This window comes from Brienomyrus brachyistius, chromosome 7, assembly GCF_023856365.1.
Source record: "Brienomyrus brachyistius isolate T26 chromosome 7, BBRACH_0.4, whole genome shotgun sequence".
Taxonomy (NCBI): domain Eukaryota; kingdom Metazoa; phylum Chordata; class Actinopteri; order Osteoglossiformes; family Mormyridae; genus Brienomyrus; species Brienomyrus brachyistius.
Genome location: NC_064539.1, coordinates 13122136 through 13134603, shown reverse-complemented (window position 1 = coordinate 13134603; position 12468 = coordinate 13122136). Strand labels below are relative to the sequence as shown.

General features: G+C 37.4%; 2 protein-coding genes across 2 annotated transcripts; both read left to right on the top strand.

The window, feature by feature from the left end:
* The first annotated feature begins 1777 nt into the window (after nucleotides 1-1777).
* LOC125745886 (molybdopterin synthase sulfur carrier subunit) lies at nucleotides 1778-4813 on the top strand. Its single transcript, XM_049019141.1, has 3 exons — nucleotides 1778-1894; nucleotides 4294-4415; nucleotides 4676-4813. Exons 1-3 carry the CDS (start codon nucleotides 1883-1885, stop codon nucleotides 4800-4802), a joined length of 261 nt encoding a protein of 86 aa, XP_048875098.1. The 5' UTR covers nucleotides 1778-1882; the 3' UTR covers nucleotides 4803-4813.
* Nucleotides 4814-10317: 5504 nt separating this feature from the next.
* On the top strand, nucleotides 10318-12434 carry LOC125745884 (molybdopterin synthase catalytic subunit). Its single transcript, XM_049019137.1, has 4 exons — nucleotides 10318-10438; nucleotides 10697-10850; nucleotides 11214-11337; nucleotides 12016-12434. Exons 1-4 carry the CDS (start codon nucleotides 10318-10320, stop codon nucleotides 12118-12120), a joined length of 504 nt encoding a protein of 167 aa, XP_048875094.1. The 3' UTR covers nucleotides 12121-12434.
* The last annotated feature ends 34 nt before the right edge of the window (nucleotides 12435-12468 follow it).

Here is a 12468-nt window from a genome sequence, read left to right as displayed (position 1 = left end):
GCGTTAAGAATTCCTCACCAACTCCGGCTTTTAATTGCTTTGTTGAAGCGATTACTTCTCCAGTATGATACATTCATTGTTTTTTTTTTAATGAGTCAATCAGGTGCTCATTGAAGTAAAGTATATGCTACTTCAATTGAATTGGGCATAACAGGCCTGTATCAATAACACCATCATAAGACGGCTAAAACACATAATACTTGAAAGATTTATATGATTAAAAGCAAAGCTTATTATCGTGTATACATAATATTTAAAGATAACCGGGTGCTAGGGTTTGGTGAGTATTTTGTGTAATATTTATTAAATTGCTTACGATAGGTTTTGCTCGTACAGTATATAAAAGCGTAATTGATTTCATGTTCTTTAGACTCGGTTCAGTTTTCAAACTGAATAAGGTATGAAGTAGAATAGTGAAAGTTAGCTAAACATATAACATTTACGCTTTTCCATTCATAATCATAATCATTAAGATATATATGTGTTGTGTGACTGAAAAAGCTGTCTTTGTTGTATGCTGAAGTGAAGAGCTCGAACAATTACCTGCTCAAAATATGAAACGTAATAAGTACGACCTGAGCACTGATTAACGTATTGCATTTGCAAATGATTTATTTTAAAACTATCAGTTGTGACTGCCAAGTCCTGCAGTAAGGCAGAAGGCGATTTTAATAGTTTTAGCGACATGTCTTAGGTTGACATCGATCAGGTTAGGAGCAGCATCTTCTACAGAACAGTATGAAATACTTAATGACGTAATCTAGCTACCTAAGAGACACATTCATTAGAAAAAGACTTCGTCCTTTAACTATAGGATGTGACGGATAGAACAAACTGGTTAGCGGGGTGTCTGAAATGTAAGTCCTACATTAGGCTAACACATGCTGCCTAAAGTTGCACTCATTCGTATTTACTTGGAATAACAATATATAGTATGTCGGGCGCGAGATAGTGATTATTTTTTCTTTTTCAATTTATATGATTAAAAGCAAAGCTTATTATCGTGTATACTAGGTGGTTACCAGTTTTATTATTAGTGTTTTAAATTCTGCCATACAAATTACCAGTCAAAAAAAAATAAACACACATTAAAGCCACATTAAAAGCGTGTGATTTTAAATGTGCGCAAGTACGCGGCAGAAAACCCTGACAAATGTTGTCTTACTCTGACACCTGGTGGACAAAAAAAAAGATTCTCAACTACCAAAACATTCTTAAACAAATGGCTTAAGTATGATATACGTATAAGAATTAAGGATGCTTTGTACTGCATTATGAAGGCATCTATAATACATTATTGATTAGTTTCATAAAGCATTCAGGGCACACTCACACACCATTCACTCACACATGCACACCTACGGGCAATTTAGCAACTCCAATTAGCCTCAGCATGTTTTTGGACTGTGGGGGGAAACCGGAGTACCCGGAGGAAACCCCACGACGACACGGGGAGAACATGCAAACTCCGCACACATGTGACCCAGGCGGAGACTCGAACCCGGGTCCCAGAGGTGTGAGGCGACAGTGCTAACCACTGCACCACCATGCCGCACCTCATGTAAATATCAGCAAATTAATTTTCATATTTAAATATTCAAATTACAAAAAATGAGAACAAAACCTTCGATGTAATACCCGAAGAACATATTATGTTAAACATAAATAACTTTCAGCTGAATAAACACACGCATATCCTGTTATGTTCGAAGACTATCCGAAGGTTTGGGACATTTCTCACCACGTGACCACAGCGTATATCCTGCTTTCTGGTCACCTGATAGAGCTGCAGGAAGTTAATAAGGTTCTTGCGGATTTTGTGCTGTTGTTGCAAGGAGAATCAGAAGTTCAACATGTTTCTGTTGTATTTTTGAATTTCTCAATGAATACCGAGGTAAGCTTTTTACCGAGTCTACAGGTGCATAGTTTGTTGTTTTAATTCTTTTGGACAGCCTGGTGCCCGGTAGTGTGTTATGAATCATACGCAAAGGTATTGTGGTCTAAAATTCTGGCTATTTTGCGACACTGAAAATGAATGGAATAAAAAGAATTTATCCCGAGTTTACCCCAAGAAGTGCCTATTTGCAGGAATGCGCAGTATCAGTTGTTGACGTTTGTGTTTGACATACCGCGTTATCGCTGGTCACAAAACGTGAGAAAGTAGAATCTACTCGAAACGGTCACTACATTTTCAGTGGTGCAGTGGTGCGATCTAAAAGTAGATACATTAGGGTTATGGATGTGTATATGTGCAGTATATGCACACACGCACACTTTAACTTTAATGACGGGTCGTATAACGTTTCTCAGTAAACATGCATATGAAGATTAAGTTGTTAGATTTTTTTTCTTGCATGTGCTTTTTGATAGATTATGGAAACTGAAATTTTGCTGGCAGGCTAAAACCATGAAATCTATTTTTAAATTGAAGAAGGTTATTATGTTGGAGAATTAATGTAGTTTTATTTAAAAAGTTTATATTCTAGTTCTTGCAGCTCTTAAAAGAGAAGAATTTGAAAGTCTTCACCCTGCCCTATGAGAGCAAAAAAAAAAAAACAATATAAATGCAAATTTCCTGATTTATTCACCCTTGTAAAGTCATTTGTAAGACTACTTTCTTATGTTCTACAAAGGGCAATCATCACAGCATAGAGAAAAAATACAAGAGAAAAATACAAGCTGGATACCTAATTACTCAAAAGATATACAGTGAAATAAAGGTTGTACAGATGAGGGCAGAATTATTGCCCCCCTTATTTTTGTTTGCTGTTAAATAGAGCAAAGAATTTTTAACACAGCTTTACCAAACATCTTAGTTTTATTTTGGATGCTTATATTATTTTACTTTGCATACAGAAACCAAATAATTTCACAAAAGCTACCAGAGTCAAAATTATTAATCCCCCTGATCCTGGGTATCCTTTTTGCTGGATAACAGCCTGCACTCGTTTGTAGTTTTTAACACATCTCACACGTTTCCTGAGGCATCCCAGCCTATTCTTTTTTTGTGAATCTCTCAAGCTCCTCCAGATTTGATGGTCTTCTATCATGGACCTTGGTCTTCAGTTCACCCCACAGATTTTCAGTGGGATTCAAGTCAGGGCTTTGTGTGGGCCAATTGATAATGTTCACTTTGGTCTTCTGGAGGTAGTTCTTCAAGAGGAGTGACATATGTTTTGGGTTGTTGTTGTGTTGGAAGACGAAACGAAGAGTCTGCCCCAGTTTTGCTGCAGACTGCTTAAGGTTTTCGTTCAAAGTTTTGACATATCCTTCTTTCTTCTTTAAAATCTACATATCAGAACTTTTTTGCCCAGTTCTTCTGACTTGCTAGCAGAAAGTCACTTTAATTTTTATACTTTAATTTTTGTATTTGTGCTCCTTCAGCTATTTGTTAGAGTACAAGTCTGAACTCATTGTATGGGTAGATTTTAAGAAATTTGTTCAAAAGAAAATACTGTGTTTGTTGCTAATTGACATACAGTATGCAGTTATTTTTGTAATATAGATGGTAGAGCATCTCTATTTAAAGTGACAAAGTGGCATAGAAACAAAGATCCACAGTCTCCACCATATTTAACTTGCCAACAATTGTCATTTTATCAAGTTATATGATATTTTCAAAAGCAAAGCTATTTTCATTGTGAAAACTTGACTAAATGTGACCTCTACTAGTACATACTTTCAGGAGGGACAGCCCTGGTACAGATTTGTTCCACAAAGTACAAACAACATTAATGTCAACCCAATGGTATAAAAATGTTCCTAAGAGTCCATTTTATGTACCTTAAATTAGACTAAAAGGTACACTTACCTACAGCTAGGGTGCAGTTAGCAGACCCTTGAGGGTACAGCCCCAGTGTCACGTTATGTATCCTCGACGGTATGTATTGGTACTTCTTTCCTGGCAGTGTAGTGGAATATCATTGCTGTATGTCTGTGTTTAGAGACAAATGTAGTACGTACAAGAAATGAGAGGAGGCCATTCGGCCCATCAAGAGTCTGTTCATGGAACGTAATGGCATGCAGAAAAGTGAAGCATCACCTAGGCTTAATACATCAGTATTAGTGTTACTAAGTCATGTAATTATACGCAATTTATGCAGCAAACCCCTTTGCTGTTGCAGCCCTACTTGTGATGCAGTTAGTTTTTTTTATTCAAACAAGGGAAGCAAGGAGTGAGAAATTTTAACTCCAGTCTGAAAGATGACACAAGTGAATGCTGTAGTATTAATGATAAGTATATGCTATAAGATATATCAACAGTGTCACAGTAGTGTGTTGTGTGTTTTGTAGATTTTGGTCCTATATTTTGCTAGAAGTGCCGAAATAACAGGACTTCGTTCAGAGCACATCAGTGTTCCTCAAGTATTAACGTCTCTGCAGCTGTGGGAGGAGCTAGTGAAACGACATCCCAGGTACATGTACTACAGAGTTTATGAATATGACAAATATAATAAATACTTTTTCTGTTTAGGTGTGGAATGGCGGTTTGATTTCCCAAGGAAATTAAATATGAAAAAAGTTCTTTTTTTATGTGTCTGTATTTATTATTAATGTATATACCAGTACGAGCTGTATACTGTATGTATTAGGACACAAAATGTTTGAAGGTTTTTTAATTCTCAGAGGAATTATGTGTCTGGGCCTGTTTTTTGAAAGGTTCCTGTCTTTTCAGACTCTGTATGTTACGTGAGCAAGTTATCCTTGCAGTGCGTCAAGAGTACGTTGTTTTGGGAAATCAGCCTGTGATCCTGCAGTCTGGGGACGAAGTTGCTGTCATTCCTCCCCTCAGTGGAGGGTAGTTCTCATATACTGAGGTAACTGTACTGTGGTCATTTTCACTCTGAAAGTGGCTTTTTTTCTCCCTGTGGTATACAGTTAATTGATATATTCTTCATGGCTTGAATCTATAAATTAAAGATTTATTTCCCTGAGAAATCCGATTACAATCTAAGCTCTGCAGAGAACCACCTAACCTAAATTTGTTTAAATTTTAATAAGAAGCTTTATTTTTTCGAGCTGTTTAGTCTGCCTCCATATTAGGCCAAGCTAGCTAGCTTGCATGCATATTGATGTAGATGTATTTAGCGGTGGATGATATGGCCAAAATGTCATGTCATGATATTTTTGTTTTGAATCACAATCCATGATATAGACTGTGGTTTATTTTGTCTCTTTACAAACCAACCTATTTGGATGTCTTATAATACCGCGGGGCCAACTCGTAAATACTGGTATGCTTCATGAATTACTTCATGAAGAAACCTAATTGTATGTATTTATGCCTTTGTGTTGTAAACAGTAAGTGTTATGCAATTTTGCTATGGAGTATGTATGTTTCTTAGTATTTAACCCAAAGTGTGAGTATTGTATTGTAAATGGTAAATGGACTGCATTTATATAGCGCTTTTCTACTCCTACGAGTACTCAAAGCACTTTACATTTCATGCCTCACATTCACCCATCCACACATTCATTCATACACCGGTGGTGGAGGCTGCCATGCAAGGTGCCAACCTGCTCACCGGGAGCAATTTGGGGTTCAGTGTCTTGCTCAAAGACACTTTGATGGGGTCAGGAGGAACCAGGACTCAGATCTGCAACCCTCCGGTTGCCGAAAGATAGCACTACCTCCTGCGCTACCATCTTCCTCCATTGTGTAAATTGTTGACTCTATGGCTGCAACGAGTCATCGAGTAACTCGATTACAAAAAATCCTCGATACAAATTCTTTGCTTCAATGCTTCGTGTAATCCGCACAAGAATGTACTGCTTAGTGATCAGCGTGTTTCACTCGGATGATTATCACTGTCGCAGTGTGCTTACGCTGCATTGCATGTAGCAGGATTGATTTGATGCCGCAATGGAGGAAGACAGGAAAAAGCTTACTTCACTTACTACTTATAGCTTACCACAATAGCACAACGTCAATGATTCAACATCTCAACAGAAAGCACCCAGTCTATGTGTCCAGTCCACAGAGCAGAACCAGTATACAAAGTAAGCGTGAGCATTTCACTCACATTTGCGGCTAAAATAGACCTGCAATAGAAATGTATTTATGGGCATATGTGTGATTAAAAAAAGTGTAACAAGATTCAGCCCAAGCAGCCCCTATTTTTCCTCAACAAAAACACTGATAACACAACAGCAGTGAAAAATGATACTGTTGTAGTTAATTAACATGGAGCTGGAGCCTGTCTACACACTAACAGCAAAGAGCAAAGAGACTGTTCCATTATAGAGATGGTGAACTCAGGTGGAGTGACAGAAAACAACAGCAGTGCTTGTATTCACTACTAAACCCTTACTGGTAAAGAGCTGGCAAGAGTCCTTAATCAAACCAGCTGTTCGACAAGCTGAAAGGTGAAGAAAAGCGATGTTTTCAGCTGCTCCCATCCACCGCCGTTTGTCTTCCACAGCAGCAAAGCTACAGTAAAGCTGTACAAGTTAAAATAGAAGCTGTTTGTATGCAGCTAAACTGTTAGCTTAGTTTGACACAGTATTTAAATTTGGCAACTTGCAGCAGGCTGACAGCAGCCGTCACACTTTGTCGCAATGATACCTGCAGCATGCAGGGGTGAGTCTAAAGGGGAGCATGGGGTGTATTCAGCTAGATCTGTTTCAAGGCTTTGGTAATATTATTTTGCAGATTTACATTAATATGAATAGTATTACATAATTATACAATTATAGATGTAACATAAAAATTACCCACCCCCCTCCCCCAACAGTCTTGGGCCAGTAAAACTCTGAGACACTGAATTATCCAACCGCCACATATGCTCCTTTAAAAGCTTACACACACACACACCCATTCTCTAACACACAAACACACACTCTCACATTTACACACATGAACATGCACACACCATTCCAACCTCATTCAGGAGATACAATCCTGTCAGAACTTTTTTTATGCCTCCTACAAATGTACAAGAATACAGAGAGTAAAGGCCATTTTAATTTCTGCCTTAGTTTAAGATATTTTTCAGTAATTTTATTTGACATTATTTTATTTTTGCATTTAAGAAAGTGTTCTTTAAAAAAAAAAAAAAAAAACAAAAAAAAAACAAATATGTACATAAATGCACTAAAAGGGTTTAGTTCTTTTGTCAGTTGTTGTATGGGGTTCGATCATTAAAAATGTTCCTAAAAAGGAAACGCATGAATTGTTCATTATAAGAGACCTGTATATTTTTTCTTTTTTGAATAGTTACTATTGCTCTTTAATAAGACAAAAGTATTTCTTATCCGATTAATCGATGGAATAATCGATACAATTCTCGATTTCTAAAACAATCGATAGCTGCAGCCCTAGTTGACTCTCACATGCCACTGCTGGTTTGCGCTGACACTGAGCTGTTAATAATGGTGGAACTTTGTACCTCGCAATATTTGATTTGGCTTCATTCATTCATCCCCCCCCAATAAATTTGTACCCCCCACCCATTATAATAATAGTGTTAAGTAGCGCACTTGTAACTGCGCATTCTTTGGAAGCTTGGCCTAACCACACTTATGTCTAGTCAACTCCTGGACAGCGTGTATGTTTGTAATGTGATATTTGCCTCGCTTCTACTTTGCTTTGGACAAAAGCATCTGCAAATATAAATGTAAATGTATTGCTGTATCATTGATGAAACGCATATTGCGGATACAGTGGAACAGTAACTGGTTATAATATAATATTTTAATATCATCCACCACTAGTTATATTGGCGACTAAGCTTGTGCATAATTCAATTCTAAACTAAAGAAGTATTTTTTTTCTAGTTGTTTCCCACCACCACGAGGCTGATGTAACTACTGTCAAAAACACTGAAACGTTATTGTTTAGACCATTTAGACTGAGAGTTATGATTTGTTTTATAACCCCCAATCAAAAAAGATACAAAATACAGAAAAAAACATAATACTGTGATTGTTAAATTTACTTGGACTTTAATTTCATTGCAGACAGTATGAACTCAATATATTTCATGTTTTGTCTTGTCAACTTCATTTCATTTGTTAATATACATCCATTCCTGAATTCCAAGCCTGCAACACATTCCAAAAATAGTTTGGATGGGGGAAATTTAGGGCTAGTAATGAGGTAAAATAAATAAGAGATTTCAAGCAGGTGATGTCAACAGGTGATTCTTTTCAAGATTTGGTACAAAAGCAGAATTCATGAAAGGCTGAGTCTTTGAGGAGCAACGATGGGCAGAGGATCTCCAGTTTGTAAATGAATGTGTGAGAAAATAAATGTTCCTTAAAGATGGATTGGAAAGGATACAGATATTTCTCCCCCTACAGTACTTGATATCATTAAATGATTCAAAGAATCTAGACGAATTATGATGCATACTGTAAAGGGCAAGTGTGCAAGCCTAAGCTGAACACCTATGATCTCCGATTCCCTCAGACGGCACTGTATCAAGAACCATCATTCATCAATAGTTGATATAATCACAGAGGCAAAGGATAACTTAACAAATCTTTGTCCAGCATCACAATACAGAGTTATATTCACAAATGCCACCTAAAACTCTACTGTGCAAAAAAGAAGCCTTACGTTAACCAAGTTAACCAAATTTGGGGCTGTAAAAAGGAGTGACAGTCTTTATTGTAGGTTAGAAAAACATTAATTTATAAATTTGTGATCAGTGTTGACATACCATAGTGCACAGCAATGAAATGTGTCCTCTGCATTTAACCCATATGTGGCATAGCAGGGGGCAGCTAATTCAGTGTCCAGGGAGCAGTGCTTGGGGGCAGTACCTTGCTGGTCAGGGATTCGAACCAACAGCAATCTTTCAATTACAAGTGTACTTCCCTAACCATTAAGGCAGCACTGCCCACTGTTTCTGATAGATTTGCAGAGTAGGCTGGCAGAGTAAATGGAGTATTTCAGCATATTCTATAGGGTAGTAGGTGTTTTATAACAGCGTTTCTCAAACTATGGGCCGTGGATCGTGGTGGTTCGTAAGAAGGTTCCTGCTGGTCCACGGAGCCTCGCTTCTGCACCAATCAAAAATCAGTCAGATCAGGTCAGGTATACTTGTGAGAGGGTAATTGTAGTTAATACACATTTACAAGAGAAATATTCAGATTAGTTAATGACTTGGCCGAATCATAACTTAAGTCATGGTGCATAATTAAGAAAATAATGTGAAGACTTCAGCATATGCTTTCTTACACAGTCCTGTAAGTACTATATTTTCTAAGGTGATAAGATACTCCATGTATGGGAGGACACTGAACAAGCACTGGCTTTGCCAACTACCATTTCAATGAAAAGGACCTAGACTTCACTTAAGCACCGAGTTCTTGCTATGTGCTCATTTGGCCAGAGTCCTGTAATCATGCATGTGTCACTAACGATAATGTGGAACAGCTAAAGGAGTCTTTCAATCATGGGAACAAACCAGTCAAAGCACAAGAAGAACTGAATTATTTAGTCAAGCACATGAACCTTTCAGTTTTAAAGTAGTTTGTAAAACCTGAAGTAGTTCAAGGGGTCCTCCCTAACATGGATTGTCTGGTCAACCAAATACAGTGGCACCTTGGAATACGAACGTAATTGGTTCTAGAAGGCTGGTTGAGTGGCGATTTGGTCAAGGTCCCAGTCCCAATTTCCCCATATGAAATAATGTAAATGAATCTGTTCCAGACCCCTAAATGATAGTCAGTCTACCTACCTAACTATCCATCCATCCATTTTCCACACCGCTTATCCTACTACTGGGTCGCGGGGGGTCCGGAGCCTATCCCCGAAGCAATGGGCACGAGGCAGCCTACCTAACTAATTATAAGTATTATCAGTCAATATAAAACTAAAACACACATGAAAAAGTGCACACACAAAAGCAATAATAATAACATAAATGACAATTTATGAGCACTTTACCTGTACTGAGGTGAGCTGATGGCATACTGGCAGTGGCAGGTGCAGAGGAGGAAGGTTATTGTTTGGAAGTGGAGACACGTCTCCATCTGCACAAGCTTTAGCAGGTCTGTTTTGTCGTGTTCTGAGCTTTCAGTCGAGTTGCGACTAGACTTTTCTTGACTGACAAATTCGAGGTCTGAATTGGTAAAGTTGAATGTGAACCCATTCAAGTTTTAGCAGGAACAGTCGAGTTCCAAGATTTTGTTCGAGGTTCAAGTAGAAAGAAATTAATCAGACCTGTTCGATGTCCAAGTTGGTTGAGTTAAGAGGCGTTCAGGTTCCACTGTACGTATTCACTTTAGGTAACGTTAATTGCATATTGCATAATTTTGTGTTCTCAAGAAAATGCATTTTGAGTCTGGGTCTGGTTGTCTTTTGCAGATATGAATGGCACCAACAGAGGTCCCCAGGACCACATAAAACTTACACATGACAAGCTCTCAGCCGATGCTGTTTCTGACACAGTCTTATGTCCATCTTGTGGAGCAGTGTCTATGTTTATTGGTGGGTGTACAGCCTGAATTTTGCCAAATATATTTAATGTGATTTTTGTGAGTGATGGTGACATGTAACAAGTAGCACAGTAATATGAAAAAAAGACTTCTGACCATTCTTGTTCCTGAAGGGGTCGTGATGAATTGCTTTAGTGAAAATTGCTGGGTTAACAAAGTTGTGAGCTGCATTAAATGTTGGGCAAACATCCAAATGACTAAATTGCAAACATTTAAAATGTTAAATACATTAAATGTGCTTTTTTTTTAGGAACCACAAGGAACAGTTTTGAGGGGAAGAAGGTTATTCAGTTAGAATATGAAGCATATGTCTCAATGGCAGAGTCAGAGCTCAAAAAAATATTCAAAAATATAAGAGAAAAGTGGTCAACTGTGCAACATATTTGCGTACATCACAGACTTGGGTGAGACTTCTCTTGTTATGACATTTAATGCTATACTTAGAAACTGCATAGAGTACATTATTAATTATTAATTAGAATGCAGCCATTCTAGTCAATGTGGGCATGACTTTCCCATTGCAAACCTTTGATTAATGAGCACTGGTGATGGACAATAATGACATCTCATATAGCTACTGTAATACTTTGATCTCTCTCATGCCCCGTTGTTGTTCTAGTTGACATTTATATATCTTCTGTGAAGTGTATTTCACCAGTTGTAATACTCTGAGCTGTTATAGCATTTCTCAATATGATGCAGCCGGGATATGGGCTATCAAATATTGATCAGAGCAGTTCACTGGAATGACTTGTTCTGGTTTTCAGGATTGTCCCTGTGAGTGAAGCCAGTGTAATCATAGGCATTTCCTCACCTCATCGGACAGAGTCTCTGGAAGCAGTGCAGTACTGCATAAATGCACTGAAATCGACTGTTCCCATCTGGAAAAAGGTGAGCTGTTTTCCTGCTTGCTGTACCTAACTTACCAGGTAACTAATGAATGAAAATACTTAATCAACAATATCAGTCTTTAAAATCCTTTAAATAGTTTCTTAATGGGAAAAACGTATTCATATATGGAGGGAATGCATTGAACTATCCATATCCATGTATAAAGTAGACTGATACAGAGGCATTCTTACTCCTCAAGGAAACATTAATAAAAATACTGTATAGTGGTTTTAAATGAAACTGTAGTTTGAAATACATTTTCACGGTTTAAAAATTGCAGCCATTTACATATATGAGAAATTTATAGAGGTTTAATGGTAAAAAAAATTTAATGAACAATTGAAGATTTATTTGTAATTTGCTCTGCAGTTTACTCAATGTTTGTTCATGCACTCATTTGTGTGAGCAGCTTCAAATTCATCTTGGCATGTAATTAAAATCACAGTGTAATCTTTCCTCAGTTTAGTGTGTGTAACTCATGTTCAAGTATACAATATTTTTGCAGTGGTTTATACAGTATGAGTATATGTAATGCTGCTAGCTGAATTATAATAAGGTAACAGGTTATGGGAAAGCTTTCATAGTGATGCATAAATGAAAAACATGCTTTTCTTTAAATGATGAAGCCCCTCGGGTTTTGTATCCTTCCTTGAAATTTTAATATCACTTTTTTTTAAGGAAATCTATGAAATGGAGGATTTCTCTTGGAAGGAGAACAAGGAATGCATATGGAAAGGAAATGGATGTGAAAACAAACTGCGGGATCCTCCAGACCAGTGCTGAAGTGTGTCATTAAACACCCAGTTTCCCATATCACAACTGGCCTAAAGCTGACCGAAAAATGAAGTGGACTGCATCTATTGCAACAGTGGAGTACTGTGGCCTGTTTGTTGACTGTATTATTGAATTGCATTTATTTTGGGGAATAATTAATATAAAGTTGTAGATCAAATACATAATTTATGTCTAGAGTTAACAAAAATGTATAATGAATCTTTTTGGAAACACTGTGGTTATGCATTTCATGCCTGGGTTTGGCTTGTGCACTGATAACAGGTGCCACTACTTATAATAATAAAGTGAATGGGTAATTGTCATACATGATCGGTAATTGTCATACATGATGGAAAA

What these genes read in the sequence shown, in the direction of transcription:
- LOC125745886 (XM_049019141.1), top strand. An exon ending in CTAGTGAAACGACATCCCAG is followed by an intron (nt 4,416 to 4,675) that starts GTACATGTACTA and finishes CTGTCTTTTCAG; the next exon opens with ACTCTGTATGTTACGTGAGC.
- LOC125745884 (XM_049019137.1), top strand. Translation starts at nt 10,318, where the DNA reads ATGAATGGCACCAACAGAGGTCCCCAGGACCACATAAAACTTACACAT. An exon ending in AGCAGTGTCTATGTTTATTG is followed by an intron (nt 10,439 to 10,696) that starts GTGGGTGTACAG and finishes CTTTTTTTTTAG; the next exon opens with GAACCACAAGGAACAGTTTT. An exon ending in CTGTTCCCATCTGGAAAAAG is followed by an intron (nt 11,338 to 12,015) that starts GTGAGCTGTTTT and finishes CTTTTTTTTAAG; the next exon opens with GAAATCTATGAAATGGAGGA.